Genomic DNA, 18210 nt, shown 5'->3' on the forward strand with positions numbered 1-18210 from the left:
TCATTTCTCTTTTTAGGGTATGTGAGGAATTTCATTCACTGTATCTCGCATTCCTTTGATTGTTTTCGCCGTTGTATTCGAGGTTTTTATAACACCATTTTCCCTTTGGCCTTTTCCGGGCTGTTTTGACCATTCACCTAAACACATTTAAGTTTGTTAGCATATCTCCCACCATTATGACAAAAAGGGATTTTTGCTTAGATCAGCACGTTCTCTCCTTCCTCCTCTGTTCCGCGCGGAATGAACATGGACGGATCCGCTGCAAGCTTGCAGCAATTACCATTCCATTCAAGGCCCGCTCCAATTTCCAACGCGTTTAGTGAATGAACACTCCGCCGATTTGGGATTCAAGTGGAAGCTTCGATATCTCATTTAGCCGAGATGTGTGATCATTTCTGTCGGATAATGCCCACGTGAGATTCTCCAAGGATTCCTCAGCAGCACTTTCCATGGATTCCTGATGAAGGTGACATTAACAAAAAATCAAACTCCAAGAGGCTCATACGCTCATGTTCTATAAGGCTTCCACCAACTGCCTTTACGAAAGATTCACCTGTCGTAGAATCTCTGGAACCGTACAATTTTCCCATTTATGAGTCAAACTTCCGATAGCCGTCAGGTGTAATTAGTCCGTTAACAAACAACCCGGTCCCGATCTTCCCTGGCACGACCTTTCCGCTGATATGGCGGAGACTTTTTGTCAACCGTTGACTTTGGTTCTAATGGGTTAAGCGTTCCGCACTTTGCTCTCGTTACCGGGTGGTCATTTCTTTGGCACTAAGCCAGCTGTCAATAAACTTATGCTGATCCCTGGGAATGGTAACATGGATGTTTCGGCACTGTTTGTAGCAAAAGGACGATTTTAACGTTTGCCGTCCTGACAGTGATTCGTGAGAATACACTTTGCTGTTCGTCATCAGCCTGTTGTTTTCCATGAAGTTGTAAACATGCGAAATTTTTATCTTCGCCTTTGTTGTAATCATGGAACTTTTCGCAACATTTCTCCGATTCCTTGTGGAGAGGTAACAAAGACAAGAATATCGCCTTCCAGGTTGTTGTTATGAACCTCAATTGCTTTCCTCACACATTCTTCTAAGTGGTTCGAAAAAACGATTCTCTTCCGTGGAATGGGATCTTTCCAGATGACAAAAAACTGGAAAACATCCGTCCTGATCACTGTGAGGACTGGAGAACACTTGACCGAAGAACTCGACAAATACTTCACAGGATCAATGGTGGCAGATGTGATTACCACACGAAGGTCTAGGCGGACATCAAGGCAGCTTTTTATCATACCAAGGAGTAGATCAGTGTATATACTTCGCTCGTGTGCTTCGTCAATGATGATACAGGAAAACGACGATAGATTTCTGTCCTTTAAACATTCTTGTAGCAAAATATTGATCAGTCATAAAAAGTACTTTTGTCAGAGCTGTTGACTTCTGCTGCATCCCAACCTTATATCCAATAACATGCCCGATTGATGAACCAATTTCACGAGCCACGTGGGTAGCAACATTAATTGCTGCAATTTTTCGAGGTTGGGTACAAGCGATCATTCCTGTATTAGCATATCCGCTTTGATAAAGATATTGGGCCATTTGTGTACTTTTTCCTGACCACCAGTTTCTCCTATGACGATCGATACCTGGTTGTTTGTCACAACGTCCAAAACATCCGATCTCCTGGCATACATTGGCAAAGCTTTCTCACACCTATTGCATTCATCACTCCGTCTAGGCTTTCATAAATATCTAATCAAATGTTTTCCTCACACCATCGGAGGAGGCTATGTATAATAGACAATTTTTTTGGGAGCAGACGCAATAAATTTCTGAAAAAAAACTCCTGTCTTTTGTGAAGTACACAAATCTCTTTCATGCTTATCTTTCAACCGCTTTTCCCGGTTCGAAAGTCCCACAAAAAAGTACTCCTTTGATTGACAAAATTTTATCTTTGCTTTTCTTCATGCTTTTTTCCAGCTTTGCTGAACCTGATCACCAATCTTATGAAGTCATGTGGTGTGAGTGACATATCTGCTCCTTTCTTTAGTCATATCAGACTACATAATTTATTGAGAAGAAATTTACCGTTGTCCGTATTAGTTGAATAGGAAGCAACTTCGGCATGCATCTTCGAAATGAAAAAACAACACAACAAACGCTTTGTCTCACCATTTATTGTTACTCTTTTTGATGCTCGACTATGAGACGTTGAGTTGCGAGCATGCGCGCCGACTTGGACCACTGGAGATGAACAATTGTGTTCCCATTGTTTGGATCGATATTATTGTCCCTGTATAGGCAAATTCTATACGATGGCTAAGAACGTTGATTTAATGTAGCCTTGCATGTCCATATCTGGTCTCGTGGCGGTTTCTTCTTGCGAATTTCACCAAACAATTTGCATGGTCTAGGTTTCGACCCTCTATCCCATATGTTTCTGACGTCAGCATTTGCTTCAAATTATCGGGACGATGAACTGCCTAACTTTCTTTAGGTCAATTGTTTAAACGACATGTCTTTATTTGATTCTGATGAAGACTTAGGCTGCCCGTGTTACATTAGGATCCTTGAAATTGATTGCAATCTGTGTTCAGGAGTTTGGCTACAAGACAGGCTCCTCTTTGATGCTAAGGAAGAAGTAGAACTCTTATGTCGTGTCGTTTCCCGCGAGTTCTTGGACGGTTTGGAATCTTGTTTAGGATCTTGGCCACACGGAACGTCTTTCGTTTCTTTGGACGATGCTTTAACTTGGTTTGTTTGTGCGTCTTTATATGAATAAAAACAGCTAAATCTTTTGTCGCATCTACCGTTACTTTTCATCTCGGCCTCAAGGCGCTGAGCAGCACGACGACTAGGACACTCTAGATATATAACAGTGTGCCCAGTGTGTTTGTCGACAGATTGGGTTGTATAGGAGAATTCCATCGGGTGTTGAAGACGCTTGTTTCATGAAGTCATGGATGTCTTTCTCTTCAACAGTTTCTGACAATTTCACAGTCAATGTTGTAACTCTAGGTTTTGAATCACCATCTTTAGGACTAGTTGTTTGTTTTTTTCCCCTTCAAATCCTTCGATAGTTTGGAGTCTTCTTTAGGATCTTTGCTACACGATTCATCTTTAGGTACTGACGATGGTGACTCTAGTTGTCTTGTTTTCTGATCTTCTGCTAAACTGTCGATAGAAACTGACGAATCACTGATTCTAGAATGTGTCGAGTCATTTAAATCGACTGACCCAATTCTGCAGAACTTGCCTTCTCCATTCCCTTTAATTTCAGACGAGCAGACCCATTCTTCGTCCGTTTCACGTGTAACGTACTTACCATTTGCACTTTGCACATGAGATCGTCTTGTAGGCGTGAGAGATGGAGGAATTTCTCCGGACAAATCTGTAACAAATGGAAGCGTTAATTAGTGGGTTTTTTTTATTGCAAGTGGGTTATGCTACCACAAACGACAATATGCATAAGTCTTTAATTAGCTACAGTGGGGCAGTCGACTATAATAATAAATGTAAAAGGTGATAATTTGTAAAATCACACAGTAAAAAAATGGCTCAAAAACAACACTCAGGTATAAGAATGCGAGCATACTTTATCATCAAAAAATCAGAAATTATCCGATAGTCTCATAGCCAGAGATCAATTGCTTGCTTTTATACCCGGTGACAGATTTTGGCATTTATATCCGTACCCAGCAAGCGCCTTGGTTTGATAGATAAAAATATTCCGGTTAGGTCTAGATATTGACTTGACAGGCTCTTGTGAGATAGGTTGGCATCTCCAAATTACATGTACGAATGATCAGACAAACCTGCACTAGATATTGTAACAGGAATAAACCTAAAATGGGATGGTGGATCGCTGTCAACTGGACATTATTTTTTATGGTTTCAGCGGTCATCTTGGACGCTATCTTAAATACTCCATGTTTAAGGATGTGAGCTCCATATCCACCTGGATCTTTTGATATATGCATACGGAAAAGTAATATTCCGCATATAAATATCTATATCAGTTATTTCTGGGTTAGGTTTAAAATTGCTAATTGGCACCCAGACTACAATTTTATTATGTGAAGATTTACAACTGGTAAACAATGTTAAACAAACCTGATTTATTTTCACGTGGAGCAGCTTGGACATCAACACTTTCCTTCTGCAGCTGTGTGTCGAAACCTTCTGAAGCAGACGACTGATGTGTGTTACATTGGGCCATCCGGAATAAAACGTAGTCCTCCACATCTTTTAAAGATGGCGACTTATTCATTTCCGGTAGGTCTCGTGCTAATAACTTGGGTGCAGTGTTGTCTACGCCAAACCGAGCGTGTTTCACTCCATTTATTTGACTGGAATTGTAGTAGACTTTTGTTTGTATAATTTCCGTTGGCGGGGGGAATTCTTCATTTTCGCTCCACTCATCCTGTGAAGCATAATACATTAACAATATAATAAGTGCACATTTCAAATAATTACAATTGCATATTTGTGGGAAAAAAAGTCTTTACTAGCTAATTGCCAGTGTATATTAGGCAACTTTAGAAACAACAGAAAGCATGAAACACAACAAATTAACTGACAAGAGGCCCATTGGGTCTTTACAATCATCTGAAAATTAACACAATACAATGTAGCCTAATAGATCCCTATCATATTGAATGAAGGTCAAGGTCTTTCATTTGAACAAACTGGGTAGTCCCAGCAAAATACAGGCCCATTATCAGGTCTCTAGAGCTAAAGTCTCTCTTCCCGGGACGTTGTACATCTATATATGGAGTTCACCGTTACTATTCAAACATATACATGTAGTATAACGATGCCTTGAAATGGAAATTTAATTTAAAGATTTAAGTGAAAGTTAGCTATATATAACTTGATAATTTGATTGACCAATGTGCATATGTCTTCAGGCAGTTGATTCAGGAACATCGTCTAAGAATTAAGCCCATATAGGAAGTCAGTTCATAACTAGGAAGTTGTTATTGAATCATTGCCTGACATAATTTTAGGAAATCGTGACCTTTACGCCATTCCTGCTTCCTGGTATCGAATATATAAGAGACACGAGATATTCTTTAAACACACTCCATAGACACTCTACACTCCATAGACACTCCACTCTACACTCTACACACTCTACACTCCATAGACACTACACTCTACACTCTACACACTCTACACTCCACAGACACTCCGGACACAACATACACTACAAACATGGCACACTTCACACCAGGACACTTATGAAGATACCAACACTAGGAAGCATGGAAATAATTTTGTACATGTATTTTAGTAGACGGAGAAGTTATGATTGTAATTCCCGTCAGGATGTATATAGGGATTGGATTGCGCTTTTATGTTAACCATGCTTGTATGGAGCAATTCCTCTAGGAATATATTCTATGGGGCGCGTTAGCGCCCCATATTGAATATATTCTTAGAGGAATTGCTCCATACAAGCATGGTTAACATAAAAGCGCAATCCAATCCCTATATTTACACTCACACGACTTTTTATTTATACTTCACGCAATCAAATTGTCATTGGAAAGTGACGTAATTATTCAATAAAAGTCGGTCAAAAGTGGGAGGAGCTTACTCAATTGAACAGCGAATTATGACGCTTCACGTAAGATAGAATTATTCATCCGCGACGACAAAAAAGTTCAATATTTTAGTGTTAAATAAACATGACAAACAAAGTAAATTTATGAGATAATTTTATTTAATCAGATCAGATTTTTAAATATATATTCAATTTTGCTAAAAGTTAATATATAGCGTAATAACATAAAGTATTTGTACTCGGCCACATGTGTGAAGTCGGTGACCGTTGTGCAGCGAGGCGAAGCTGACGCACGCTTACACACTGGAGTTTGCAGAAGTTGACAAAAACCGGTTTTCAAGTAGCTCAATGTGTTTGAGATTGTCGTCTGACTTGACGATATTACATCCTTGGGAGCCATGTGATTATATAATCTACGCTTAGATCCATCGCCATCGATAGATTGAATAACTTCACTTGTGTTCGATGGATACAATGTAGCTGTGTTGACGCGTAACTGTCAACACGTGGATTACTAGCGGTGCATGTTTTATAATACACACGATTAAATTCTCAAAGAACAGAGACAAGAGGATATGTTTATAACTGACCTCTGTCAAAGGGTCCCACGCCCGTCCACCCCAAAGACTTGATCGTAGGACGAACACAGACACAGAGGTAATGTTTACATTTGACATCCATCATTTTTAACAAAAGTGAAAGCACTGCACGTCGCCCCGGTCGGGATATTTTTCCCGTTTCTTTATACAATTGTTAATTTTAAAAAATGTTTGTATCATGTATAAATATAAAACATATATGTATTGTTCATATTTTTCCAAATTTCTATGAAAAACAACAATATACACGTAATGTTGCGTCAAAATGTAAACAAAGCCATGTGTTTCTTTAAAAAAAAAGTAGCCCCTTTACGTTGCATAGAACATTTTCATACGCAAGTTCAAAGTTCAATGTTACCATGCAGTTATGGTAAACAAAATCGGCTAGTACTTGCGTATAGTGAACAAGCCTAGCAAGTGTAAATATAGGACTATATGGTCCTTTATCCACTGTACTAAGTATATATATGGAACCAAATACAAACTATGCAACTGAAAGTCAACGTCTCCATAATCATTCAACTCTACATCATTCAACTACATCGACATGAACATCACAACCTACAGCAAGCCTTTAAACAACATTTTTAAAGAAAAGGTCATTTCGTTATACTGATACCGTGACAATGCGATGGAATCTTGGGTTCCGCGGATATCACCAACGGAGCTACGCCACTATACGATCATCAGTGCCACAAGAACACAGCCACCCAAACCCATCACCACAAACCACACAATGAACGAAACAAGAGGAACCAAAATGCAGAGACCACCAACAACACCCTACTGACCACTACACAACCAGCGCCGTGAATGAGCCATCAAGTTAAAAGACAGAAGATCGAAGACAGAAGACAAACAAAAATGAACTGTAATTTCTTCTTAAAAATTTGGACATTTATAAATGTGTTTTTATATATTGGAACTTACTTTTTGGTAATGTATAGAGTTTAATTGTTTTCTAAACTGATATAATTATACATTTTTTTTTTAAATTAGTTTCCATCTAAATATCATAAGTTTTAAGGTACAACGTATAAGTAAATGTATTATTATATTTTCTTTTACATACATATAACAGGATGATAATTGTTCTAAGCGAAATGTCTATGTAGTAATGTAAACATTTTTTTAATTCAATGTGGTAAATATAATTTACTGTCATTAACACTTAAATTATTTAATATTACCATACTATCAATTTTCATTTTAAATTTTTTTTCCTGAGCTAACAGATTTTTGAGATTTTTGGATAAATATTGTTTTGTTACATTTCATTTCTATTAAAATGTTCATGACTTGTGCTGTTCATTTATGTTCATTCTAACAGAGTAAAAGTTCCTCAACATACCTTTTTGTTTTTAAATCATTATTTTTCATTTACACGAATACAATTTTTTACCAATATATATTTAAACGTCTGGTTTTGTTCTGCTGACATGGTTAACATGCAGTATTAAAATGTAAATTGGACAAAACACCATCAATATGTCTTGAGAATACACATAGGGTAGGTGACAGGTATCCTCATATAACAGGGTCACCATTGTCTCATCGTCTATCTTTCCACTCGACGATTTTTCCAACTAGGTCTTTTTTATATTATATTTTTTCACGTTGAGAGGAGAATCTAGTCTCGATGCAGTTCAAGATGCAGCGCTTACCACATTGTTTTTTATGTCTATCTCATCTACCAAGGTTTATACATACTCATAATACACTATAATGTGGGAACTCTACATCTTTAGCAGAAATGACTTTCATTTCATATTTTATCTATTACTCAGACTATATCAGCTTTAATTTGGTATAAGCGATCATTTCAAGTCCGTTGCGCTTTTCAAGACTATTCTAACGTCATAAGTCGAATACAGCTCATATATATATTCTCTCTTTTCTCGATTAATCTGTCATTTATTATACAAGACACTTGTTATCCTTATCAGCTACTATGAATCTGGAACTCATTTGATCTTTCTTCCTTTTCTTACTTTTATGCGACTTGAATAACTTATTATAACTATTGATTTTTTACATTGGCCTACGACAATGTAATCTTCCTATTACTTTTACACAAAATCAAAACAATTTTTCAAATCTGGAACTCTAATTACTCGTTCTCATTCATTTCAGTTATAAACATTATGTAACTGGTTGGGTCAGAGGTACTCTGAATGATAGCACATATCTTGCTTAGATCCGTCTCAACTTCGACAACACCATATTGTGGCGCCCGCAGGCTCACAAAAAACCACTCATTCTATAATCATATCATTATTTTCTATATAATATTTCGATAATTTTCCGGTGTGTACAGCTTCATCATCATATCACAGAATGTAAAACTGATACAATTTTTATCAAAATACAGTATGATATACATTTCCCCATTTTTCACTTTTAAATTATATAATATGCACGTTCTCATATACTCACTTCTACTTATTTTAATACCTTCATCCAAGTCGCATTAATTTTTTTACAATGACTTGTTCATGATTATGCTGTTTTTATATACTTAATATTTCATATGGAAGTTCTTTAACAATTTATACCTTACTTTTTTTGTTGACACGTATACACATTTTACATATTATATATACTTATGGGAAGTTTCTCTCACGTGCTAATGCATGGAGAATGAAACGTATTTAACTTCCCATTTTTTTATGTTAGAGGCGGAGTAGTGATGTGATATAACACACACATTTAATTGTTGTTGCTCCGACGTTCTAATAACATATCACACACAATTCACAACACTTTTTTTACACAATAACAAAGAACTTCCAATTTCATTTTCATTTGTTCCTTCTGATAACAGCATATCATGAACCTTAAAAGTCATACAGAAGTAGGATTTTTTTTTATTGATAACATCATTAATTTACATACCACTTAATATCATCAACATATGTCAATCCAAACATCATTGTTACATTGTACATTTACCCGAAAATTTATTTTAATGTGTTTTGTTGAAATATTTACATTGTATGGCAAAAGAATAGTGTACAGTTATGTTAATTTTGACAATATCTTCTTTTTTTTTGCACATTTCACAGTGAACTTGATGTTTTTAGTATAAACGATGCCTTAATATGGAAATTTAATTTTACTTTTGAAGCATAATGATTTCAAATTTTAGCTAATTTGAAATCATATATGAGTATATGGCGAATGTAGTATAACGATGCCTTGAAATGGAAATTTAATTTAAAGATTTAAGTGAAAGTAAGCTATATATAACTTGATAATTTGATTGACCAATGTGCATATGTCTTCAGGCAGTTGATTCAGGAACATCGTCTAAGAATTAAGCCCATATAGGAAGTCAGTTCATAACTAGGAAGTTGTTATTGAATCATTGCCTGACATAATTTTAGGAAATCGTGACCTTTACGCCATTCCTGCTTCCTGGTATCGAATATATAAGAGACACGAGATATTCTTTAAACACACTCTACACTCCATAGACACCCGAAAGACACCCCACAGACACTCCGGACACAACATACACTACAAACATGACACACTTCACACCAGGACACCTATGACGAAACCAACACTAGGAAGCATGGAAATAATTTTGTACATGTATTTTAGTAGACGGAGAAGTTATGATTGTAATTCCCGTCAGGATGTATAGGACTATATGGTCCTTTATTCACTGTACTAAGTATATATATGGAACCAAATAAAAACTATGCAACGCCTCCATCATCATTCAACTACGATATGAACATCTGTAAAGAAAAGGCATTTCATTATATACATCTGTGGACTTTTTATAGCCGGCCAATAAGATTACAGCCGAAGCCTCACTCATGCATATTATATCAGCCACGAAACCAGTATGCATTTTTAATTAGATGGCTTCAAGATGTTTGTCATAATGGGGCTCTTTTCAACGGTAGTAACCGTTTTTATGACGATGTACTAGAAATATGTTTTTATAGCCGCTAAAGGTAGGCAGGTTAGAAATTTGGAGTCTAAGGCTTTCTTTCCACCCTTCTCGTATATAGTACCATGTAGAGTAATTGAAGGTTGATATCAAATTTGGACTTAATACATGTATAATAATAAGATTTCACCAATAATTATCTCATATTATTTTTTTACAATGGAATAATGCATAGTATTTCGAATTAGATTACACGTTTTTTGTCATAATGGGCTCACCTTATTAGTAAAAAAGACTAAATGTACTAAAATATGTTTTATAGCACAATTGGAAGGTATGATTCGTTAAAATTGTAACTAATTCAAGATTTACTCGTTCATATTATGTAAAAAGATTCGTTATATTTTTTTAAATTTTTCTAAAAACTTGACTTTTTTTAAACTTTTAGACTAAATCGCTTGGGTCTTATTTGTAGATTTAAAGTTAGTCCCTTTAAACAAGAACTGAAACACAGACCCTGCGGTACATTTTATGTTTGTGTTCCCATGTGACTTAATCCTTCCCTCGCTTACAACGTATGACAATTGTTTTGTCCACACGGTTGACACCTTCTTTTCCCATATTTACCATTTGACGTAAGATTCGTACAACAGACGTACGTTTGACGGGATCCCGTGTCATCTGGAAAATCATGAATTGAAAGCTGGTATTCATACGACACCAACTTATACAACGTATAAAATGTGCTCCAATTTTATAATAAATATCTTGCATTCTTTTGAAATGTTTCGGAATTTTTTGTTTAAAAAAATAAACATCGAAAAAAATTAATGTTTAATTTCCCTTTTTTATCTTCATAATCACTTTTTCGGCCTAACATACTTTTATATTAGCAAGATTAAAAGACACAAGCGGTCTGAACTATTTTTAGACAATGGCCAGGTAACCATGCTTACTATACCTTGTATGTATACCATGGAACTTTAGTTTACAAAAAAGAACTTTTCATTTTTGTAGATAGTAACGACCGGTCGTTCAGGCTTTGACGAAACGTAATATTAGAATATCTTTTAGACTAAAAAATCATTTAGTTAACAAAAGTACATCCCTTACATGCATTGACAACACCTGCTTTTATTGCCCATTAACCAAAGGTAGACTTATCATGAGTTAACTTTTTTTACTAAGTCCCATCAGCCTGAATCTATTATAGCCGATACGACTACAAAAAACAGCCTATCACATTCAGGAATAGAAATAAATCAGAAAATAAATTCGTAGAGGTATTCATACGACACACAACACCCAACGTGTTTTTAAAATGGCCGACACATAATTATATATTGCATATGACTTCTTTAAAATAAACTGTCTAGACATTTAAACCATCAAAACATGTTGAGATTCATTGAAAATTTAACGTTTATGAATTTTTTCATGCACTATCAAATAACGGACAGTAATTGACACAGGTATCACACTGGATTCTCAAAATAACATCTAAAAAAACAAGCCTTACTATGTACACAGTAAAAAAAAACCTTTAATAGTATCACTTTGACTCCTAACCCAGATAGAGATTCTACGATGTAACGATATTTCATCGGTTTCCGTTAAGACGATCGGTTACAAGACATACATTTTCATTTTTACTCTCAAATTCTCGAACCATTAGTAATTACAGCATTTATAAACAGTACAACGTATACATCAGTAATTTCCGTAATATTTCCTTTTTCGTTTTTCTGCATAGATTATTATTCAATTGTAGCTTATAACGTGTTGATGCTTCGATATACTGTAGTACACTAATGTCTTAGAACAGTTACGATGTTTTCTGTTTACATACTTAATGGTCAGGTATCTGCCTGAAGACATATCTGCTTCCGCTTTGACAAATTGTGCCCCAGGTCAAAAAACACTTATAGATATCTTATTAATATATATTTGATAATTACGGTAGCTTAACTGTTCATATTAACAGTACAATTTTTCAAAAAGTTTTATAACATTTTATTTTTAAATTTCTAATACACGTTACATCTTACTTTAAAAAAAAAACCTCATCCAAGTCGCATTAATTTTTTTACAATGACTTGTTCATGATTATGCTGTTTTTATATACTTAATATTTCATATGGAAGTTCTTTAACAATTTATACCTTACTTTTTTTGTTGACACGTATACACATTTTACATATTATATATACTTATGGGAAGTTTCTCTCACGTGCTAATGCATGGAGAATGAAACGTATTTATAAACTTCCCATTTTTTATGTTAGAGGCGGAGTAGTGATGTGATATAACACACACATTTAATTGTTGTTGCTCCGACGTTCTAATAACATATCACACACAATTCACAACACTTTTTTTTACACAATAACAAAGAACTTCCAATTTCATTTTCATTTGTTCCTTCTGATAACAGCATATCATGAACCTTAAAAGTCATACAGAAGTTAGGATTTTTTTTATTGATAACATCATTAATTTACATACCACTTAATATCATCAACATATGTCAATCCAAACATCATTGTTACATTGTACATTTACCCGAAAATTTATTTTAATGTGTTTTGTTGAAATATTTACATTGTATGGCAAAAGAATAGTGTACAGTTATGTTAATTTTGACAATATCTTCTTTTTTTTGCACATTTCACAGTGAACTTGATGTTTTTAGTATAAACGATGCCTTAATATGGAAATTTAATTTTACTTTTGTAGCATAATGATTTCAAATTTTAGCTAATTTGAAATCATATATGAGTATATGGCGAATGTAGTATAACGATGCCTTGAAATGGAAATTTAATTTAAAGATTTAAGTGAAAGTAAGCTATATATAACTTGATAATTTGATTGACCAATGTGCATATGTCTTCAGGCAGTTGATTCAGGAACATCGTCTAAGAATTAAGCCCATATAGGAAGTCAGTTCATAACTAGGAAGTTGTTATTGAATCATTGCCTGACATAATTTTAGGAAATCGTGACCTTTACGCCATTCCTGCTTCCTGGTATCGAATATATAAGAGACACACGAGATATTCTTTAAACACACTCTACACTCCATAGACACCCGAAAGACACCCCACAGACACTCCGGACACAACATACACTACAAACATGACACACTTCACACCAGGACACCTATGACGAAACCAACACTAGGAAGCATGGAAATAATTTTGTACATGTATTTTAGTAGACGGAGAAGTTATGATTGTAATTCCCGTCAGGATGTATAGGACTATATGGTCCTTTATTCACTGTACTAAGTATATACAGTATATGGAACCAAATAAAAACTATGCAACTGAAAGTCAACGCCTCCATCATCATTCAACTACGATATGAACATCTGTAAAGAAAAGGCATTTCATTATATACATCTGTGGACTTTTTATAGCCGGCCAATAAGATTACAGCCGAAGCCTCACTCATGCATATTATATCAGCCACGAAACCAGTATGCATTTTTAATTAGATGGCTTCAAGATGTTTGTCATAATGGGGCTCTTTTCAACGGTAGTAACCGTTTTTATGACGATGTACTAGGAAAATGTTTTTATAGCCGCTAAAGGTAGGCGGGTTAGAAATTTGGAGTCTAAGGCTTTCTTTCCACCCTTCTCGTATATAGTACCATGTAGAGTATGATTTTTTATCGTTTTTTTTAATCTAGACCTCTTAAACGTCTAAAAATGGTCTTAGGGCACTCTGATGGGTCCATGATTCTATAATCTGTAACTAATTCTCAGATCCCTGTGGTCATATTATGTAATTGTGTTCGTTATGTTTGTCTTGATAAAGGGGCAGATCGCTTTGAAAATTTGACAATTTTTTGTCCACACGGTTGGAATTACTTCTTTGTCCCATATTTACCATTTGAAGTAATTCGTATCCAACAGACGTACGTTTGACGGGATCCCGTGTCATCTGGAAAATCATGTTGATATTACTTCTTTGACCCTTATACATGTATAATGTGTGCTCCAATTTTATAATAATTATCACAAATCAATGTTAATTTTTGTTTCGGAAATAGAATAAACATCGAAAAAAATTATGTTTAATTTCCCTTTTTTTATCTTCATAATCACTTTTATGATGTTTTTATTAGCTAAGATAAAAGACACCGCGCGGCTGAACTGAAAGTAAACAATGCGCATGCTTACGTCCTTGGTTAAGTCAGGACTAACTTTAGTCCAAATCTTAGTCCGTTGCCAACTTACGACCGGTCGTAGGCTGCTTGACGAAACGGAAATAAGTACCGACTAACTTTTAGACTAAATCGCTTAGTCGGACCTACGTTAGGCCAAAAGTTAGTCCCTTTAGTGAAACACAGACCTGCGCCGTACTTGCCCAAAACCCAGTGTGACTTATCCTTCCCTATATACGTCCTTGTTTGAGACTGACAGCCTGATCTATTATATGTAGCCGAAAACGAAAGATAAAATACAGCCTACACAGAGGAATTCAATAACAGAAATTAAATGATCGTAAAAGCTGGTATTCATACGACACACAACGTACCAACGTGTCATTTAAAATCTCGATATATTGCACTGCACTTCTTTTGTAAACGAGATATATTTAAACCATTCGTCATGCAGTAGTGCATCACGTGAAGTTTGATATCGATCAGTTATTCGGCCTAACATACAGGTTTATATTGCACAGGTAGACACATGGATGTCTGACTATATTTAGACAGCGGCCAGGTAACCACCTGCACTATACATGTATGTATACGTAAACTGATCGAGTTTACAAAAAGGAACTGGTTTTATTGTAGATAGTAGAATGGTTTACGTTCAAAACCAAGTTCATTGTAGTAAATAATGAATTCATATAGACTAAAAAAATTGCGCCGAATAATCATTTAGAACAGTACATGTATACATGCATTGTACGTACATGTACATATAAGCTTTTATATGTGCATTACGAATATTCAAAGGTAGCTATATCATGAGTTAACTTTAACGCTAGACTAAGTCCAGGGTCAGTTAATATGTTCCATACATACTGTACTACAAATAGTCAACTCTATCACATTCAGAATATGAAAGAATAGAAAATAGAGCTTGTAGAGTATAACACACCATTGTGTTTTATATGGCCGACTGAGCACTAATATATATATTGTTGACTTTTTATCTATACATGTGAAGACATGAATGCATCAAAACCAAATAGTAGTTGAGATTCTAGAATTTTACGCTGTTATGAATGTTTTCAATACCTTGATCAAATACGGACAGCCGACTATCTCATCACACTGAATCTCAGAAATAACACTAAATAAACAAGCCTTACTGATGTACAGAAGAAAAAAAACCTTGATGAATAGTAATGATTTGACTACCTACCACCAGATCTGTAACTATTCTTCGATAGTCCGAACATATTTCAGACATCTGGCAGTGCTCTCAACCTCTCCGTGCCAAAACCGATACTACAAATACTATATTACATAGAGCATACGTGTACTTTCGTTTTACTGAATAATTCTCGGAACCAGAGTAGTATTACAAAAAAGAAAACGTACGGATCAGTATTTCCGGAAATATTAGCTGATTACGTTCTTCTGAATAGATTATTATTCCTTTGATAGTAAATAACGTGTTGTTTATGCTCTCTTATACTGTAGTACATTATAACTTATATGAGCTACGTACGGTATTCGTGTTTGTTGTCATGTTTATAAAAAAAAACGTTTGCGGAAGGTAAAGTTTACAATATTATTAATCATAAATATGTAATGCTATACAATTAAATAAAATGACTTAATTTTTGACCGATGCTGTTTCTTTCTTTCGGGAAATCGTGAAAAGATGCGAGCACCTGGCAAGCTATCGCTTACGAGTGCCACACACATATATTTCCATTTTGAGTGTTTCGTCACTACATGAATCAACCAACATACGAAAACAAATATTTGCCTATGAAAACACTATGAATACACTATGAATACACTTCTCGTGCATCGATCAGCTGATTAAACAATACGGCAATTTCATATCAATGAAAAATAGTCCCCGCAATATTTTTCTTAGATGAACCTGCATTGACACAACTTCGAAGAAAGCAAGTAATAAATCTCCAATTTATTTACATCATTACCGTTTCAAAATCATTGTGACGTCACAATATCAAGATTACGTCACGTTTGGCGCTTAGGCGGCCTCTCAAGCTCTGTCAAGATTTATTACACATAGACTGGATTTTTCTCTCTTTGTCATTTGTACTTACGCGTTATATCTTGTAGAAATACGTAGAGAATGAAAGAAAGAAAGAACGAGAAAGAGAAAAGAGAAATAAATGCTGGTTTTAACTGAAATATGTCCTATTACTAGCAGTGGCGTAGCGCCCGTGCATGCTTGCATGCTCAAGCATGCAAAAATTAATCTGACTTACATTTTTGAACAGTCAGAAAAAACACAACATTTGAATACACGTGACGCTGCAGAATATAAATTATGTATAAATACATATGATATGCCCAACTGAATGCCTAACATAACTTTGTGCACATTTGAAGACTTGAAGATTGGCCATTCTGGAAATTTATTAGAATAGTCTATATATTTCCGGTTAACAAGTTGTTAAATATGTTTGAATTTTGTCGAAGACAATATTAGACTTAAACTAAAGAAGAAGACTTCTTCACCAAAATCCCTCAAGCAATTGTGGATTTTGAATCGGGAAACACTTACGAATACCAAAATAAACAACATCGCATGAAAAGAAATATTCTAAAAACATATAATTATCTTAAAAATGATAGCAAAACAACTTAATTAAAGCAATTTGATTTAAAAAAATGATTTCTGGTGTCACGAAATAGTTTACTTTTATTTTGTCGAATATGAACAGATTTTTGATTTAGAAAAGAATTTTTGTTGTTGTAATTGTTAGAAATAGAACAGAATAAGTAGAAAAATAGGTCATTAATACAAATTTTTTTATTGAGGTGGTCGAGGACTGGTCCCTTCTTACGCAATTTCCACCATTTTGACAGTGGTCTTTGACTCGCTGTCATAAACAAACCAACACGTAAACTTAATTATAATTTTGTTTAAAATAGTCTCCATAAGTTTTTCACCAGTTAAAATAACTCAAAATTCTTCCATTACTTACTAATTAAATATTTACACCCAAATCCGTGTTTTTTGTTCGGGCACTTGTCACGGGAGTCTAGTATGTATACAATGTATATAGTTTTGCATGGTTATCACCTAAATATTGTGACTTCCATTTAACCATTGGTACATACGTTAAAAGTTACCAAAGAAGTAAAATGGTTACTACATTGAAACAATTTCCCGTCAGCTTCTGGGGGGCTTCGCCCCCCGTACCCCCTACCGGGGCTTCGCCCCTGGACCCTGAGCAGGGGGCGAAAGCCCCCCCCCCCCCCCCCCCCTGCACCCCAAGGCATGCATGCCTATACAGACCTAGCTACGCCGCTGACTAGTATAACATTTGCTGGGACTCGACCAGTAGTCGTGATTGAACAGTGGTCGTGATTGTGTGCATATTTTACTGTACGTCCAGATTTCCCCGAGGATCTGAAGCCGTTGACGTATACTTCTTGATGGTGTTGTTTTGTTTATATGGAAATCACGTGTTTCGTGAGAAGTAAACAATCGAGAAAAGAAATTTCCTTAATCACGACTACTGTTCCGTCTACTTGAGCGATAATAACTTAGAACAACTACTCACGAATGTTCATATATTATCTACTTAAAAAATGTGTAAAATTGGTTAAACATCATTTCACTAATACCGATAATGATAACTGGAAAAAGTAGTTATTTAATGATAAAAATTGTATAAATGGTAATAAACTTAGAACATACAGGTCGTATAAAACCAGTAATTATACCGAAGCATATGCTTCCAATATCATGGATTTTAGACATAGACAGGTGTAAGCTAAATTTCGCAGTGGTAATTTAAAGCTGAATATAGAAACAGGTCGGTATTCTTGTCCTAAGGTTCTTTTAGAAAACAGACTTTGCACATTATGTAACTCAAACTGTGTTGAAGATGAATGTCATTTTTTAATTGTATGTGATTTTTATTCAGATTTACGAAGAAATCTTTTTACTTTGGCTGAAT

General features: G+C 35.1%; 1 protein-coding gene and 1 pseudogene across 1 annotated transcript; both read right to left on the bottom strand.

The window, feature by feature from the left end:
- Nucleotides 1-763: 763 nt before the first annotated feature.
- LOC138313971 (uncharacterized) lies at nucleotides 764-2930 on the bottom strand (annotated as a pseudogene).
- On the bottom strand, nucleotides 2600-15584 carry LOC138313972 (uncharacterized). Its single transcript, XM_069254193.1, has 3 exons — nucleotides 15459-15584; nucleotides 4116-4425; nucleotides 2600-3393 (listed from the first exon to the last, which is right to left on the bottom strand). Exons 1-3 carry the CDS (start codon nucleotides 15504-15506, stop codon nucleotides 3044-3046), a joined length of 708 nt encoding a protein of 235 aa, XP_069110294.1. The 5' UTR covers nucleotides 15507-15584; the 3' UTR covers nucleotides 2600-3043.
- Nucleotides 15585-18210: the final 2626 nt, after the last annotated feature.

This window comes from Argopecten irradians, unplaced genomic scaffold, assembly GCF_041381155.1.
Source record: "Argopecten irradians isolate NY unplaced genomic scaffold, Ai_NY scaffold_1131, whole genome shotgun sequence".
In the NCBI taxonomy this organism is placed as follows: domain Eukaryota; kingdom Metazoa; phylum Mollusca; class Bivalvia; order Pectinida; family Pectinidae; genus Argopecten; species Argopecten irradians.

Excerpts from the sequence above, each read along its gene's own strand:
- LOC138313972 (XM_069254193.1), bottom strand. The coding sequence starts at position 15,506 with ATGTCTGAAATATGTTCGGACTATCGAAGAATAGTTACAGATCTGGTG. Across the intron at positions 4,426-15,458 it reads GAATAGTTACAGATCTGGTG|GATGAGTGGAGCGAAAATGA; the intron begins GTAGGTAGTCAA and ends TATGCTTCACAG. Across the intron at positions 3,394-4,115 it reads TCCACGTGAAAATAAATCAG|ATTTGTCCGGAGAAATTCCT; the intron begins GTTTGTTTAACA and ends CATTTGTTACAG.